This window comes from Chaetodon auriga, chromosome 20 (genome assembly GCF_051107435.1).
Source record: "Chaetodon auriga isolate fChaAug3 chromosome 20, fChaAug3.hap1, whole genome shotgun sequence".
NCBI classification, from domain to species: Eukaryota; Metazoa; Chordata; class Actinopteri; order Chaetodontiformes; family Chaetodontidae; genus Chaetodon; species Chaetodon auriga.
Window position 1 is genome coordinate 7,760,867 of NC_135093.1, and position 18,807 is coordinate 7,779,673.

The window sequence follows — 18,807 nt, forward strand, 5'->3', positions numbered from 1 at the left end:
TGCTGATAGCACCAGCTGGTATCAGAAGTGCCATTTAACACACTCACATTGTTTCACCCTGGTTGAAGAGGAACCAACTATTTTCCTATTGTTTGTCTTATTTGAGAAATAGAAGGCATGCATATAAGGACACAACGTCACCATACATTGTTTTAAAACAAGACTATGAGGCTGTATTTAGACAAAGCTGTGCTGTAGCTTAACATTAGCATGCTAACATGGTTAACAATCACAAAGTATGATGTACAGGTGTTTTGTGATATAGTTTAAATTGAATGGACTTTAATCACTAAAACACTGACGCTAAGCAGGTATAATGTTGCCTTCTTATTTTAGCATGCTAGCATGATAACAGTGCTAATCAACGCTAAAGCAGAGGCTGCTGGGAATGGCAATCATTTTGCAGGTCTTTGGTCATACACCAAAGTACTGGACAAGTTAAATATTTGACTGGAACATTAATTCCTGCAAACATTTTCATGGCAATTCATTCAATAGCTATCAAAACATTTCACTCAAAAACGCAAATGTCAAACCTCATGGTCGACAAAGGTCACCAGTGTTGTCAGCTAACATCATCTGCGAACAAAGTGGTGGATGCACAGACCAAGGTTATCATCCCTTGAGCCATATAGCGTGATTTAAATAAAAAAGAAGAAGAAGAGGAAAAAGAAAAAGTTTTAAATTATTTTTGCACTAATCAATTCTCTATAGAATAGTCTTGTAATTGTACACAGTAAAGTCTCAAGTTTTATTTCCCAGCTAACAGGTTACACTAGTTAAACTTGTCACTCTGCTTTTCCCAGTGTCAAAGCACAATCCCCCAACCAAGTGACATCCAATTATGTTACATCATCCAGTGTCATGTAACACTATCACACCTATAGTTCATTGTATTAAACAAGTGCAAATGAAATATGGAGAACTCTTACGAACATCTAAAAAGCAAATATGCTACATGGGACCCACATGGGAACCAATCAAATCTCATAAGGAAAGCATCATAAAATTATCGCCATCATGGAGATCACAGAACTCTACGCACTCTCTGTGTGCTGAAGTGGATGATCTTGATGATTCTGACCTCCTGCATGGACTTCAAGGACCTCTGCATCTCCAATCATCTCTGCAACAGAATACTTGAGTCAGAGTTGTACAAGGGCAATAATTTAGTGTATGCGTTTGCCACAGGTCCGTCTGTTCTACTCGGAACAAACAGAAAATTTGTTAGGTAACAAGCTTACACAAGTGTTCAATCTAAATGTTCTAGCTCCCACTTATCCTTGTTGTGAAGCTGGTTCTTTTTAGCGTCTTGCTTGGTACAGACAATTTGAAGAAGGACGAACGCAGTTGTACAGTATGAGTATTTCTCAAAATAAATAAATAAATAAATTTCCAATATTTTTGTGTATTCTTTTATAATCCCTTATCTCTTCTAGTACAGCGGTTCTCAAACTTTTTCTGTCAAGGCACTCTTCAGAAGTTGAAAAAAGTTCATGCCTCCCACAGTTTTTGCCAGTCATTAATGATGATGGAGGAAGCAGCTAATGCAAAAGGATACAAAAGGTGCAAAAAAAAATGCAAAAGGCTGAATGTTCGTGGAGTGAGATCAGCAGGGTAGAATGATCCTATATATGCTGATCTACAGAGTTTTTGAAAAACTGTATTTCAAAGACAACCAGTCATGAGGGCCAAGCCAAAAGAAAATCACTGGAGGAAAAAAGTACATTTCAAGTAAGAAAAAAAGAACATTTCAAACAAGCAGATGGCAGAGGGGTTTTATTGGATTCCAGGACCTGGAACCACCTAGAAGACCAAACCAAAAGTTTTTTGTTGATATATACTGTATCCTAGAGAGGAAAGAGCTGTCATTTAATCAAAGGGCACACACAAACTCTGCTGGTATTTTACATTAAAGGTAACAGCAGGCAGGAGGGAAAAGAGCCAAATTGCAGTGACAGACTTGTGCTGTCATGAATGTCAGAATGAGAGAAGTATACATCATAGTTACCTGGCTTGTCATTGCTGGAAGTTTGGTTCACTCTGTGTGAGCTAAAGGGTAAAAAAAAATATGTTAAAATAAAAAATGTTAGACACACTGAGCCTGAAATGTTATTAAACAAAAGAACCAGATGAAAATTCAAGAGATCATCCCAACCGCATTCTCTGTGGTTTTCTCCACGACTGGTCGAACGATGGACCATATACCGGCGGAGATGCCCCAGGATGAAGAGCCTGGAGCTGCTGGAAGTTCTGCTGACGATGACCTGAGAGGTCGACACCATCCAGAGCTTTTCTGATCATCCCCATCACCAGGTCTTTTTCTGTAGGTGCACCACATCAACACCAGGAAAACAGTTCAGCGATGCAGCGTGCCACCTGACCAATTACACGCTCTTTCGCTTTATACTTCAGTGGTTTTGTATCTATTTGAATTTACTCTTTTTTCTGTCTTTAAGTGTACGACGGGTTAACAGATAAAAACATTGATATGTTCAATTTACAATACTGGCCTATCTTAAGTGTAGATTTAAAATAAATTATTGGCTACTGAGCTGCAGCACTTTTACAGCAGCAACATACTTTTATATCACTGTCCTGAAGCAAAGATTTCATTTGGTAAAATAAGTGGGTTTGGATCACATGTACAGGGTCTTCACACATTTTAAGTTAGTTTTAATCAGCTCAATGGCACCCATGTTACAACAATGCAGCAGAAGTGCCCTCTTGGATGCCCCTATGGTAACGTAGATAAGCTTGATAAAGTGACCTCTATAGTGGCCCAATGTGCAAGAAAATGTAATTAAGGGCTGTCTAGGGTGCCTTTGCAGAGGAGAAAACGTGATGCAGAGGCCTAATGGATGCTCTTAAAAGGAGAAAACATGAAAGCGCCATATAAGCTGCCCTACATGCTAGAAAAGGGTTAGAAAACTGCTTCATCATAAATACATCTGCACGCTGCTGTCCCACCATATGCAGCTGGTGCGCTTTCTCTTTTTTACAGTCCACCACTGGGACAGTTTTCTGAAAACAATTTGAAGTGAGTTGTAGTTTGGCTCTCCTACAAATGCAGAGGAGATTAAGGTACATTAAAACCCTGCCAGCTTGCTCAAAAATCATCCTCCTCCTCTGAGGCTTCAATCAGTGAACTCTGTGTGTGATGCAGATGCACATGTATTTTTCCAGGTCTTTCAGTGCTCCAGAACTTGCCTGAGAATCATGATGGTTTTTTTTTTTTTTTTGTTCTTTAAGATTTTTTGGGGCATTTTTGACTTTATAGTGACAGAGACAGCTGAAGATATGACAGGAAAGAGGGCAAAGAGAGAGAGAGGGACAACATGCAGCAAATGAGCCGCAGGTGGGAGTCGAGCCTGCGGACACCACATGTGAATGGCAGCCCTAATACATGGGCCGCACACCTTACCAACTGAGCTATAGGGGCACCCAAAAAAATCAGAATCTTTTTAAGTTGTCTTCAGTATCATAGAAATCCAATAGCTGTCTGCACATCCAGGAACACACTGATAACAGGAACTACTAATAGCTAATTCGGCATACTTTAATTGGTACATATTTGCTAATATGTAAACAAATATAGGCTAGAATCAGATGTTGAAAACTCCTGCATTAGAAAATAGTAAAAGTGTCAAAATATCTAATAAATCCAAACCAGTTCATCTATCTGTCTGATGTTTGAGGGGAAAGCTGATTTTACAATATAATGGTCAATTTATTCATCATGGGATGAACCTATCACTCAATGTCACCAGGGGCCTGGAATTTATAACAGAGAGAAGACAATACAACCCGGAGCTGTGCGGCTTGAAATGATTTTTCTGGCACTGAAAGTATTCTACTGCACTGTGGGAATTACAGTGTCCACTGTTTTCAGAGTTCGACCTGAACTAGGAACAAAAGGTCAAGATATTTCAGCCTCTGCTGCTTTAGTTTCATCCATTTATGCAATGCTTGAGAAATTCTACCAACACCAACAAACTGGACAAAAACATGACCTTGTTCACAGAAGAACTGATTTAATAATGAGACACATTTCTGAACATTTTGCTTGTCAAATTAATTGTGATGGTTGAAGTGATTCTGAATTATATTGCATGTATGTAACACTGCACTATAAAAGCACTATAAAAAAAAATTGGCATGTACTATCCAAAATGTTTTTCAGCTTCTATAAAAATACTTAATATAGAATAAAGAAGTATTTTACCTCTTTGGCCAGCAAGCAGAAGCCACTGCTGCACTGTGGACAGGGAATCTGTCTGCAGGATCTGACAGAGCAGCTCCAGCACCTGCAAGCCACATAAATATATCTTTAAGTTTTATGTGAATTTCTCCAGATGCCTGGTGACAGAGCTGTTTTGGGGGGTAATTTCCAACAAAATGCAAATGCAGCATAACCTTTTGAAAAAGCTGTGAACTCTGGAGTATTTTCATGGTATTCAGAAACCTCCTTTTGATCTGCTCCTAATCCTTCATCTCTGGAATAAGATATTAAATGGCTGTGCCTCATTTCAACTTCATATCACTACAAATGACACTTAATCCATCTGTGGAAGAGCCAAACATCAGTGGAAGAGTATTTTACCATGAGCTCTTGATCATGGAAGGGCTGAGGATAGACGAGGCGCTGGGAATGGGATCTGCGTTGATAAGACTTGGAGGATGGAGGGATGATTCTCCCGGTTTCAGCTGAATATTGAGTCTTTGGGCGGACAAATGCTTCTTCTGGTTGCTCCTGGAAAACAAAATCACGCTCTCCAGTACAGAAACTTAACTTTAAAATATATCCCAGTTTAACCTTTTTCCTCATTAATTTAAACTATAAGTTAGGAACCAGATATGTTCACAATGGCAATGCCAACACACTAATATTGGCGTTAGCAGGCTAACATTAGCTAATTAGCTTTGTCAACATAAGCCATCCAAATGAAGCGTAGATGTTTAACCAAATTTTCGGAAAATTGGCAAAAGAAAATGGGAATTTCTGCACATTTCCATCCACTACTGTTTTATGAATCTTTGAGATAACAGTAGGAGGTGCTGATGCTCCCATCAGGTGCCATTATACCATTGCAAAAGAAGAGGGTGCAACAAAATGACATAATTAAAAGTCAAACCTCAAATGGTGGAAAGCAATTTGAAAACATGACAGAAATATGCCATTTATGCTTGTTTTCGCTGCACAAAGATCAGATTTTTTTTTTTGTTGTTGCCATTTTTCATCTCTTTAGTGGAGCAGAGGCTTCAGTAGAAGTTTAAGTTGTACATGATTACTTTTGCTAAGTCTGTTTCAGTCGTACTTCATGGCATTTTGCTTTTCTTCATACACCAACTTTTCCACTCCTGCCAAGTTCCAAAAAAAATTTGCAATATATATATAGATATTGTTGTCTGCTTTTCTGCAAATTATGTGCACAAATTCAAAATGCACATAAAAACAGGTGAAAGGAGATGCATTTCCATAAACTCTACCCAGCAGCATTTGCAATGTAGTTTGTAAAGTTCATGTTCTGGCAACTGACATCTCCTGGGTAATTAAGGATAAGCCTCTTAGGCACACCTCAATCCTGACCATGGCCCTAGTTACATTCAACCAGAATGTGAAACGTTCGATAGACTGAGCTTGTTGTGGGTTTGTACACAACCTGGGAAGAAGCGTTACCTCTGGGAATCAATCCGGGGCATCTCTTTCCCCTCTTGAACTGGCAAATAAATCATTGTTTACCTGAAGAGGATGAATACATGCAATGTGTAGCATGAACGCTAATGTTGTTTATTATTATGACAAAGCTTTGTCTTCCACATGTCCAACATTACTGTTCTTTGGTCATTGTCAGGCACTGAATATCTATAATTCAACAAGCTACTGGCCACAATGCAACTGTATGTCACACTCAAACAAGTGGTGTGGACCCTATCTCTGACTGTGACCATGATCATTAAAAAAAACAGGACATTTTGTTGAAAATTCAGGCATATTTAGGCAATCTGCTGCTGTTTGTGCCATTCAGTAACCCCGCACATATTTCAGACTACAGCAGTAATCATACCTGCATTTTGTCCTTTTGCGCTTGAGAAGACAAACTGACTTTTGCAGCAAGTTCTTTAAGTTCATCCCTCCAAGCCTCTGAAAATAGTGCTGTGAAATGAAAAGGGAAAATGAATCTAGTTATTCTCTAATTATTCCCATTAAACTCAGTCGGATTCTTTGAAGGCAGACCTTCAGAAAATTAAGGAGAAAATGTAGCCGCTGTGTATGACTGTAAACATGCCTGATTTGCTTTTGTCACTACTGACTCCATAAAGATTCTGAGCAGGCGGAAAAGCAAAGGACGGATCAGTTGCTGTCCTCAGGATGTGGCTCTTCAGAAGTGGATGAGGAAATAATGATGATGTGACATACCAATCATCTCTCACCATGCAAACGGGCCTCCCATTGAGTCCTGTGGTGGAAAGAAAGGCATATATTCACAGTTCACAATCAACGTATAGTACTTCAGAGGTGTGGGGCAATCAACGGGCTGCCCTGTGGAAATAAAAGAAAAATTCCTGCTGTGACTAAAGGTGACAACTTCATGAGAACCTCTGGAATGAAACTTCTCTGCCAATAATGCAGTCGTCTCTTTCATGTGCCATATTGCTATTCCAGGGGCGTGTAGAGCTACTTCTGAAATATTTCATGCACAGTGTGTGTGGATTTAACTCATCACAGGAAGGAATATTTCAACAGCAATGTCAGAATAAGGACTTTGTTGACAGCTGAATTAATGCTTTCGGCGTAATTAGCTGTGACAAGTAATCACCTCAAAGAGTGCATAAACAGACTATTGTTATTCAGTTTGACACAAACAGACAGTTTGAAGGTAACAGTTTTCTGATGCACTGTTTGACAATGCAAAAGCCAAGTACAACTTGGGGGAGGCAGAAAAAGCTCTAAATACTTCATCACCACCACCATTTTGGTGACTTTTCCACCAGGTTGATATTTTTGGCTATCAAAATATCCCCACAACTATTGGTTGGACTGCTGTGAAAGTTGGCACATTGGTGGTCTCCAGGAGATAAATTGTAAAACATTTGACCCCCTGATTTTTCCTCTAGTGTCACCATCAGGTCGAATTTGATATTCCCGTCAACCTCAGCTCTGTTTTCAGCTTAGTGCTAATTAGCGTGCAGCATACTAAACTAAGCTGGTGAACATTATGTGCGCCAAACATCTGCATTTAACACTGTCATTGTGAGCAGTTCAACTCCAATAAAAACTCCAGTAAAATGTCATTTATCATACTGATAATTATTTGAAAACAACTTTTGAGAAGCTAGATGAAAACCAGAATGACCTGCTGACTTTATTTCTTAAGGGTGCTCTGTGTGTACTGCAGCCATGTACCCAGGGAAATCATAAATAAAGGCTCAAAACACCAACTGACGTCTGTACTGCACAGATGAATGAGAAAATACGGGAAGGGAGGGAAGCATGCGGCAAAGCTTGCCTTAACTTTCAAATCAATTCGCTCACCTTGAATATGTCTCACCCTATGTGGATGTGGGTTGTGTCGGGAGAAGAACGAGTGATGACTCAAGGCACCGAAGCGTGGACTACATGTCGTCTGCGTCTTTTTAAATTCAGCGGTGAACGGCACCTGATTAGTCTGACTGAAGAACCTCTCTCCTGTCGACTCCCGGGAGTCCGGACTCTGAGAAGCTGACATGTCCTGGAATGACAGACAGAAGTTTTTATGTAAGTCTGAAGGAATAAAAGAAAAACTCTCCAGTACTTTTCTGAGGTGGCGTGATGGAAATACTGAAACATTATTCTAACCACTTGTGACTGCACATGATTAAAAAAGAACACTTAAACTTAAACGTACAAGGAGCAAGACAGAGACTACTCAAACTTGATTTACTCCAAAAGCCAGCAGATAACACATTTAATCAAAATCGACCAAGAAATGTATGTTTTGTACTCTAACAAGAAGAAATAACCAGGAAAATAAAGAAATATTACTCTGAAGAACCATTTTACCTCAGACAGCAGCCTCCAGCTCAAACCTTTGGTACTTGGTGCTCTGTGTTGCTGTTGTTGCTAAGAAACCTGAACTAAACAAGAAACAATGGCATCCGTACGCACTGAGTGACTGGTATTCAGATCACTTAGAGAGGATTTTCACACGCACCTCATAATGCAATTTATTTTCTGATGTTTATTTAAAGGACTTAGTCAAATGAAGATTGCACTAGTCATTTCAACATTAATTTGATGGAAGAAGAAGTCGACATGAACATGTGTGACTGAGGCACTTCACCCCCGACCACAATATGTTTTACTTCACCACCTAGTGTGGATATGAATATAATATTATTTGTTCTGGAATTGAAAATTTATCTTTTAATTATCCTCGTGCCTGTGGCTTGTGTTATTCATCATCCTCAGTTAAATCTCAGTAACTGTCAGCTGAGATGGATGTTTCTTTACTTTTTCTTTTTTTTTTTTATTAATTTATATCATTTCCTAGGTGTGGTGCGCCTTGTAACTGTGTTTTAAAAAGCAGTAAATAGCATCTCCATTGGAAATTACTGCCTTGCGAATGATCCATTAAGATGGTGATCAGTGTGCAGATGCATTTCCCAGTAACTGATGTGGGGAAATATGATAAATTAACATGGATAAGTTCATCTGACGGTACCAAACTAATTTAGGAAAGCACTGAACAAAAATAATGAGCAGCATTCATGAGCTGATCTTACTCTACAGTTTACAACTGCTTTGTAGCCTTGAGGCTTACACACACACACACACACACACACAACTTGAGTAGACCACATTTAGGTCTTGGCCTGTTCCACTAGACTTTAACAGTAATCCAGTAACATCAGTAGATTATGTCTCTTAAGATTTTTGTTTTGGGGTCAGGATGAGCGTCAACCTCAGCAACAAAGCAGCAGCAGCACTTTCATTTCTTTGCAGGCGTCACTGAAAAGTTCTCTGCTTTGACTTTAGAGAGTGAGAGTATCTATCTATGTAGCTGTCTGTCTGTCTGTCTACAAGTCTAATGAAATTTGTGACTAGGCATGCAAAAAATCAATTTCAACCTAAAACCTGACGAAGTGTAAGACCTTGATAACTCGTCTAAACTAACTGGGGAATAAAAGAACGTCTCTCAAGTCTAAAGTCCCTGATGTGATAGAAATACTGAAACATTAATGTTCAAGGCACCCGTGATTGCAAAGTTGTGACTTTCTCATGCTCTTAAAAAAAAGAGAAACTTTGACTAAAAACTAAGAAGATAAAAAGACATCTGTTCAAATAATTCACTGTTTTTTTGTCTTGTCTCTGTTACAACCTACTGTGTGTGGGAACTGTATGATTCTCAGACTTGTATGATGAAGTCATGAGCCGCTGTGGCGCCAGCTGTTTCCTGCTTCCAGATTTTATGTTGAGATAAGCTAATCATCTCCTAGCGTGCCTCACAGCATCATCGAAGTGGCAGCATGGCTCGTAAATGTCAGTTGTCAGTGATGGCTTTGGTGACCCACCAGCATTTTCCTGCATTGCGACCATCAAGTTGACACTTGTGACATTTGTAAATGAAGTTACGTACCATACGTAACTGAAGTTTCTTAACATATTGTATGTAGCCAAAGTACGAAACTTAAGTATGTAACTAACATACTCATTCTAACCCAAACCATGATCTTTTCCTAAACCTAACCAAGTAGTTTTGGTGTCTAAACGTAACCGAACTTCAACCATGTCACAATGCGATGTTCTTGGTGTTATTTCAAAATCTAACCGGATATTGCATATTCATTATTGCTGGCTTGACCACTAGCACGTGCTAAACTGACACCAGAGATAACCAGAGTGATTGCAATGCATCCTGAGGGGGGCGATGTGGCGACATTTCACCAACAAAAAACACAAATGTCAACCTTGTTGTGGTGTGAAAGTTGGGGGATCACAATGGGGTTCAGAAAGTGGGAATGTCTGAACAAGAGATCTTTGAGTCCGGACCAAAGTGATGGACCAACTGACTGACCGACATCGCCACCCCAGGGGTTGTGCTGTGATTGTGGTTAAAAGTTAATAAGAAAAGTTGTCAGTCTGGGTGTTCCAGAATGATCTAATATTAGTTTCCTGTCAGGTGACAAGGTTGTTATCTCCAGGTGAAGCTCATTACTGGCCAGTGAAAAGGAGTAAATGGTGACACGATGGTGACACTGTGTGTCATGGAAATAACCCATTCCTATCGACAGCTCTCCAGGCTGTACGCCATTTTCAAAACTGTACAAAAACCAGAGAAAGAAGTTAAAAGGGGGACTTGGTGCAGCAGGTGCTTAATTCTCTGGATGGTGCCTTGCAAATACAACGGCTGTCTAAAGTTTTTGGCTGATTTGCACAATGTGTGAAAACTTTTCCCCCCTCTGACTTGGTGCATAGCCAGAGGGGATTTAGACTTCATTTGAGGAATATCGCAGTGTGGCTTCCATGAGTGAATGACCTTTGCAACGGCCTCCACTAGAGCACTTATTTACATTTGGTGGAATGATCATAAGTCCTATTTAGAATCCAGTCCCCCAGACAGTAATTTCATCAGTGTTTATTTGCATCTACATGCACCAGATCACTGAAAAATCTTTAGTTTAGCACCTTCCTTTATGGCCCAGAGACAGACAAGACTTGTCTAGATGAAACTGAAATATTTTTTTCTTCCTTTTTTTCAAATTGAAATTGAAGGCTGTTGAAGTGTCCTAAGGGAGAGTGTTATGTCTTCTTTGTTTCTGAATAATGTCTGCCTCTGTGTGTGTGTGTGTGTGTGTGTGTGTGGGGGGGGGGGGGGGGGGGGGGGGGGGGTAAGCTATGTGTGTCCCCAGATGCTACATATACTGTTTTTGATCAAATACACCACCAGCAGGCTTATTTGTACAAAGGAATAAATCAAAAATGTGGAATAGTATGGAGGTATTTGTTCATACATCTACATATTCATTCACATGACTTTATCTTATATTATTTAATGTATGTAGCATGGAGGGAAATACACCTGCACTACATTGTACAATCTCAAACTGTGTAATGTAATAAAAGCTGAAGGTTAAACCTTTACATGAGCTATTTTACATTTCATTACACATCATGACCTTGGATTCATTTGCCTCTATCTGCGATCACAGTGGTGTTGAGATAGTTTCAAAGCTTTTACATCCCAGAGAGCAAAACTGATATACAGTGAGGTTCTGTCTATTGGCTGTTCAAGAATTACTGAAGGGATATTTGGACACATACACATTTAGCACCGTGCTCTAAATTCACACACAGAAACATTTGGTCACATCAAAGATCTGAACTGACGTCTTTTCTGTGCCTTTGTCTGCTGCCCCCCCTTTCTGTACTTTTCTGGTCTCTTTGCTGCTCCCAGATTTGCTTCAGTTCTTTGGCCTATACAAGCTGTCGGAGCATCAATGCCACCAGTACACTATTATTTTAGTGTATCAGATTAAACATGTTCAGCTAACTAGAAACCTGATGGCTTTCATTGCTGTCATCTCTAAACAAGTCACAGTAACTATTCGTTACCCATAATGACATTATTTCTAGCTGACGAGCAGCTAGATGAGTGCTACAATTATCATCAGCCGGCTATTCTTTCATGGTAGCTAAAGGTCCAAACAAAGACATAAAAAATGCAACCTGATTGGTTGCCCTTTGTGACATCCAAGCACTAATTGCTGTTTTGCAGGTAGAACCTTATAGAACCATGTTCCAGATTGACTCTGAACATTTTCCTTTCCCAAATTATAATTCTAAAATCACAATGTGGATTTCAGTTGCCTCATTGTGTAGGAATGCCCCCTTGTTTCATAATGGATCAATCCTTAAGAACAAGAAGCCCTCCTGTTCATAAGGAAAGAGAAATGAAATGTTCATAGTGGGCTGGCTCTCACCACTACGCAGTACTGTCACTTCTACATTTTACTCCTTGCTGTACTGGGACTTTTTCTTGTGCACCATTCCTTCTCACCAGCTGCCAGCACTCCTTTCAGCCCTCTCCATATTGTCCGATTCATAATGGCCCTAAATAAACTGCATTACCAGGGGGCACAATATGTGACGCTCACCTCTTCCTGTTCTCACCTGCCTGCTTCTCCACTGGGAATACAAGGAACTGAGAGCATCCTGGCCGGCTAGCATACATAGTCAATATTTTGCATGTTTTCTTTGCACTTCAAGCGCTGGAGAAATGAAAATGTGTTTTTAGCTCCTCAACATTCTGCAGTGGGCAAATGATATATATATACTTTAGATGCATTGATTTAAAAAAAAAAAAAACAGCACAGAATTTGTATTACAGTGTGTGTAAGGTCATGATTCTCATCAAATGGGAAATAGGATTCTCATCAAATGGGAATCTTGAGGCGGTGCAGTGTGCATCAAAATATAACCAGTTCTATAAAAATGGCCTCATCTTCAAGGCCTTCAGTGGAGCACGCAGAGCGCTGTCCTCAGCGAACAAATGTGTATGCATGTGAGTGCTGTGCGCTTCCTTCTCATTTTATGAACGTCACAGGGTCAAGGTACCTAAGTGTATTATATTTTGAAATATGTTTGGATTCAAGTTAAAGTTTCAACACATCAGTGCAGATATGCATCTTGATAAACCTGCAATCTTTTATGTTTTCATCTACAGTTTATTCAAAGGTTTTCCAAATGTTTGCCTCCTTTGTTCTTTGTTATATTAATATTCATGGTTGTTTGCCTACTTCCTCTCCTCTGGTCTGTTTTAAATTGTTTGACTCTTGTTACTTTATTCAGTTTTTTAGTTCACACTCTAAACCTGGTGCTTTAATTTGGCCTAACATCAAGTTCTTTATCTTTCTTTACCTTTTTCACCCAACCAACAGACATTTATTTGAGCCCCTCTCACCTGAGCTCCCTGCTGATGACCCAGTTCTAGATTTCAATGCTATGTTACAGGACATTTCCAGGGCTACATCGGCTTCAAAGACCTCATCACAGATATCAAAAGCAAAGAAAAGCAGGCAGAAAAATTGGAAAAGAAACTTCACGAGTCACATGGCGACTCTGAAAATCAAAGGAAACACAACAATAAAACAGGACAGAATGTTCTTTTGGTTTTATTTCACACCATTAGCTCTGCTATTAGCCAGTTCTCTACAGCCACTCCTGCAAAATGTGATTTCTTTTAGAATTATTTCATTATCAAACAGAACAGGAACGTTTCATAAAAGATACCTGTTAATGACTGTTATGGAAAGATCCAGGTCACAGGCCTCATGCTCATCAGAGGCTAGTGGGTGCACCTGTGATCTTAACCCTCAGGTGATGCTGATCCTAATCAGCATGACTGGGAGGCTACATAAGGAGGCTGGGTTCCCCGGCCTCAGTTTGGTTGTGTGTCTCTGGAGAAACAAAACCTTCAGTTGTCTCTCTGTGGTCTAACTTGGTCTGAATGAGTTTGACTGTTTATTTGGAAGAGTGTTTTCCAGTCCACCCTTTTCCCCTATCTAGTGACTCCCACTTTCTTTCCATTTTGAGCCCATTTTCTTTTGTTCATCTATAATTTTGGTAGACTCAGTGGGTAGCTAAAGGGATCGTTAATCCCACTGCCTTTTAGAATTCAAGGGGCTCATATTTCTGTCCACCTACTTGGGTTTTTTGACATGGTTATGTGCTGTCTTTGTTAGTTTCCCACTTGCAACCCCTGTCCTTCAGTTTTTCTTTTCTGGGGAAACGTAACAATGACACATTTATGTGACAAAGCCCTGTAGTGTCCGTACTCTTTCATACGGCCATAAAGTCTGCAGCACATGAGGTCAGGGTGGATGAATGGGTTGACAAAACTTTGGACTTTGGTAAACAATTGTTATTGTACTGGGGTTCTTGAATGTGACTTCTCTTCATCTGTCATTCCCTTTCCCCTCACTGCTTGGTCGTGTGTCACTCAATGAGTTCTCACCATTTGGAGGACCAATTAGTCTTTGGCTTTTTCTTTGACAACTGACGGTTGGTACGGTTGGGCTTCCTTTGTTTGAGGTCCACAGCTACACCGCAGATCTTTAAACTGTAGTTTATGCTGTCAGCTGCCTCTACTGGGCTTTTCACAAATTCCAGGCAAAGAGAACACTCGCCTCTCATTCTTGCTTCCCTCGGCGCGCTGCGAGTTTGGTATTGATTTTGTTGTTAACATTTAAGTCACTGACTGGAGGCTCCCCCTCCAGTGAGCCACAGCAGAGCCTGAAGTCCTCAGGCAGAGGTCATCTGGTCTGTCCGGGGTGAGAGACCTTTTCAGTATGACAACCCCTGCCATGACATCTCAGGATGAGAAAAGAAGTACATCAGGTCCTGAAACTTTGAATTTTACCAAATCACTTTAAGTTTCTTTTCCCATTTTAACTCTGCCTTTTTCTGTGTTTATTTTTATCATGGCTTCCCTTTTCTATTTATTTTATTTTTTTTTTTTAAAAAGGGGGATATTTGCAAATCTTCCCGCCTCAGTGGAAAAGATTTAGTGCAGGATGAAGCAGCTCCTTGACATTTTGTAAAGCTCACCAACAGGTGTTTTTCGGTATGAAATGGCAGTGATCACTGTCATTGTCGTAATTAATTAAGCACCTTAAAACCACACATTTTTCACAGCTGTAGCTATGGGTCAGCATTAACCTGGAACAGCTCATTAGCATGTAGAAATTAATGCCTCTGCCCCCCCACCGTCTGACACTCTCACAGAGAAATACTGGCTTTGCGATGCCTGTGTGCTGAATTGACAGCACGTGAAGCTGGCAGCTTCTCTCACCTCTTCCCTGACTTCATGTTCTCGGCACACATAAACAGTCTTTTTATTTGGTTAGTGATTGAGTTACATGTAGAGAGGCTGTTCTGTTGTACTTGGAGCTCAGCAAATCAAAGCTCATCCAGCGGCAACATAAATACAGCGCTTTGACTTTTCCGTGATACGACCCTGCTGCTGTGGTGTTGCCATAGCACCATGAGCCACGGGGCTTTGATTTTGTGTGTCTGTTGCGTTGCTTGGATTTTGAAATTTCTGGCTTCATTTGCATATTAAAAAAATACTCATACCATGTAGCAATTAGACTTCTCTCAAAAAAAGGCAAAACTATACTGATCGTTAGCAGCCTCTTGAGGTTTTAAGCCATGTTAGCAGCATACGTATCTATGGAGGGCAATGTTGTTCTGTCGGCTGGTCAGTCAGTCCACCACTTTGGTTCAGACTGAAGTATCTTGATCATTATGGGTTGGATTGCTATTGTATAGCTGTAGACACAGTCATGGTCCTCAGAGGATGAGTCCTAGTGACTTTGGTAATCCTTTGATTTTTTTTTCCTCTGCTGTCACCAGCAGGATGACATTTTGGGTTTTTACAGAATATCAGATGGACTGCCATGAAATTCGAAACCATGTATCCAGAGCATGAATCCTATCCACACTGATGACCCCCTGGCCTTTCATCTAGCACCACCAGTAGGTCAACGTTTTCAGGTATCCAGTGAGATATCTCCCTCAGAGGATGTAGCCTATTGACTCTGGTGATCCCCTGACATTTCGTCTGTCACCACCATGAGGTTGACATTTAAAGTTTTGAGTGATCTCTCATCAACTATTACATGACTTGATATTCATGTCCCCCTCCCAAGATGAACCTTTTGTCTTGAGCCATGATCGAGTCAATTTTTTTAAACCGTCAGATACTCTGCTAATACTTTGCAAACTAATGACATTGCCACCAGCCTCAGTTGCACTGGTATGCTACCACATACAGTATATTTAGTTATAATCTCATCCTTACTCTGTTGCTGATTTGGTTCCACTGCATTTTATTCAGGCAATGCCTTTTGAGTTTTGAGTTGAGTTTTGAGGCCACTGTGGGTGAGAGATGAGATACGATATGCAATCTGCAACCTCACCACTAGATGCCGCTGAATCCTGCACACTGAACCTTTAACCTCTAAATTATTTTCAAAGGAAAATTGATCACCTGGATGTTTGACAGCATTTGTCCTCTGAATTTAAACCATTTCCTTGAGGAGCATTAACATACTCTGTATAAACAGTTTGGAAAAGAACTTGACAGCTACATGGACATACCTGGGACAATTACACCTGCAGCTGGCTAAATTTACAGAATATCATCACTCACAATCAACCTGTAAGGGCCATGTTCTCCAATGAAAGAATGTCAGGCTTTTTTTTTTTTTTTGCTGTCTAGGACAGAACTTGGACCTAAAACTAGACTCTGAAGGCATAGCAAGTGTAGCAATTACAGTAGCTATTACATTGGCCAGTATGGAGGTCTGTCAGCAAAGAAAAGGCTGTCAGACCTACAGGCTGGAACCAGAGCATAACAAAGTCTGGAACACTGTGGTAACACATAGAATCTGGTCGACAATAACTGTCATCTGTCCTCTGTATATACAGTGCCATATACAGTACACTGAGACTAAATGAGGAGTGTGCAGGTGGGAAGATAACAAACACAAGTGGCAGGAAATGAACTCAGCAGTGACAGCTGGCGGGCAGGTGATTAATAACAGCTCTGGTGTGACAGGAGAGGCTTTGATGCAGATTGATTCATACTAAATATGCTCATAGAGCTTGGTGTACTGCCAGTTGGTGTGAAAACACACAGCACAAACACATTTTTGGATAAAATGATGCATAACATCACCATGTACAAAATCTTACCTCTACAAATGTTACGTAGAAGAAGAAGAATTGGGGGGACATTCCCCTTTATTGTCACACGACATGACATGTGAACACTGCACACGAAGGTGAAATTTGTCTTCCGCATTTCACCCATCCTGGTCGTCCTTCCTCCGCGGCAGACCAGGAGCGGTGGGCAGCCAGACCGGCGCCCGGGGACCCAGCTCGTTGTCACCATTGGTCATGTGGTGATCTTCTTGCATGTTTTTAGTGGGGGTATATTTTACGGAGAATACCCCAGGTGAACCCAGGGAGAACATGCAAACTCCACACAGAAAGGCCCTTTTATTCCTCGAGCAGCAGGTGCCGAAGGCATGGTGGAGGACACACCCCCGGTGCCCACAGCGAGAATCGAACCCGGGACCTTCGTGCCACGTGTATAAGCTCATGACCCTAAAGAAGGAGAAGCAGTTACATGGAGCAAAAGAGAGCCGTAGAACAATGTCACACCAGGAGAGAGTTTAGAGCTTGACAGCTTTTACAAAACGTATTTCTCAAAATGAAAAGGTCCAAGGCTAAACTGCTGCTGAATGAAAGCACCTTTGGAAGGACTGGGCGTTTTTGTATCCAAAAACCTGCATAAAAGACTTCCTGTGCACAACTTGTCTGACAGGTGTGTTCTTTGAAATCTTTTAAAGAAGTCACTCCGGAATTTGCACATCCCTTAACTAAACTTCAAAATGACTGGGTTGAGTCACACAGGTGTCCATGAAAGTACATGCAGAACAAGAACAAATGAATATAGTCACGTGGAAATACAATACAATACTCCCACGGGGAGGTGGACTGTAACGGTCATGCTACCCTGAGACATCTATGGATCGAAGCAAATTGCAGAATCACGTAAAAGCTTTTTACATGAGACAAATTACAACGATGCTGCCAGCATTTATACCTGCGCTGCACGTCTCTCATGTTGGCATTATTAAAAAATTCATTCATGATGGCATTTTCTTTATATTTTGCATTTTAATAGAGTTTCTCAGCAGCTGCATACAAACCCACACAGATATTTACCCACTGTCTGTCTGTCTGTCTGTCTGCCTGTCTGTCTGTGATGCTATGAGATGATTTCAGGTAATGGAGGACACTTTTTGGAGGATGCTCCAGCAGACTTAGGGGAAAAAAAAAAACTCAGTCCAGTGATGTTTCTATAAGTCATTTTAGGCCTTATTAATATTTTCATGTTGGAATTAAATGGGAATTTAGAAGCTGCACACATTCAGTCATACCTTGACACCCTCTCTCACACTGGCAGCATGTCAGGATAATTATTTTCACTCAGTAGTAAAACCTCATTACAGTCCAGTAGTACAGACTGTTACCTAATTTCAGTTCCATTAACAGCCTTACTATTGACACACTGTTACATGCCACTGAACTCACCATATGTTTGCATTGTACAGACTTCCTGTAAAGATAGATCACGTCCACACCGATGACATCAGACCAGTCCAAACAATTGTAACAATTCAAGATCAATTTCAGTGATTAGCTGCTCACTTTGTGCATGTAAAGTCTTTACAGTGCACATCTGTGCCATTTTACCTGATATCACCTGAAACTCTCCTGTATGTCCTTCGCATTCATCTGTTCTACTTCACACTTGGCGGGTGTATTTCTGGGGCTGCAAGGCTAAATTTCAAGCAATTTGGTGACACATTACAATATTAATTGACTTAGAATCAACAAGCAAACAGCGCTCAGGGGCGGGGGCAGGGCTTCAACCACACTGAAGGTCCATCCACTATTATGCAGCCTATGGTTGCAATCTTCACGCCTGCCACTAGATGACACTAAATCCTACACACTGGACCTTTAAGTACAGTTTACACCACTGTGTGAAATATAACTGTAATAATTTACATAATGTGTGTTTTTGTGTCCACTATAAATAGATTCAAAGCCCCTTCTTGTAACATCACTGAGCGCACAGGATAAAATATTCAGACACGAGACTGATCTTCGTCAGCAGACCTATAGACCTGTCATTGGTCTGTCACCCCGTCCACTTTAGTCATGTGGACACACACACACACACACAC

General features: G+C 40.6%; 1 protein-coding gene across 1 annotated transcript; it reads right to left on the bottom strand.

Moving 5' to 3' along the window:
* Positions 1-666: 666 nt before the first annotated feature.
* Positions 667-8,100, bottom strand: tbata (thymus, brain and testes associated). Its single transcript, XM_076760703.1, has 9 exons — positions 8,045-8,100; positions 7,538-7,733; positions 6,291-6,461; positions 6,069-6,157; positions 4,604-4,753; positions 4,226-4,307; positions 2,159-2,324; positions 2,012-2,052; positions 667-1,126 (listed from the first exon to the last, which is right to left on the bottom strand). Exons 2-9 carry the CDS (start codon positions 7,728-7,730, stop codon positions 1,038-1,040), a joined length of 981 nt encoding a protein of 326 aa, XP_076616818.1. The 5' UTR covers positions 7,731-7,733; positions 8,045-8,100; the 3' UTR covers positions 667-1,037.
* Positions 8,101-18,807: the final 10,707 nt, after the last annotated feature.

Coding starts and splice junctions, on each gene's coding strand:
- tbata (XM_076760703.1), bottom strand. CDS start 7,730: ATGTCAGCTTCTCAGAGTCCGGACTCCCGGGAGTCGACAGGAGAGAGG. Junction 4,308..4,603: donor TCCATGATCAAGAGCTCATG/GTAAAATACTCT, acceptor TGTGGCTTGCAG/GTGCTGGAGCTGCTCTGTCA. Junction 2,053..2,158: donor AGAAAACCACAGAGAATGCG/GTTGGGATGATC, acceptor TTTACCCTTTAG/CTCACACAGAGTGAACCAAA.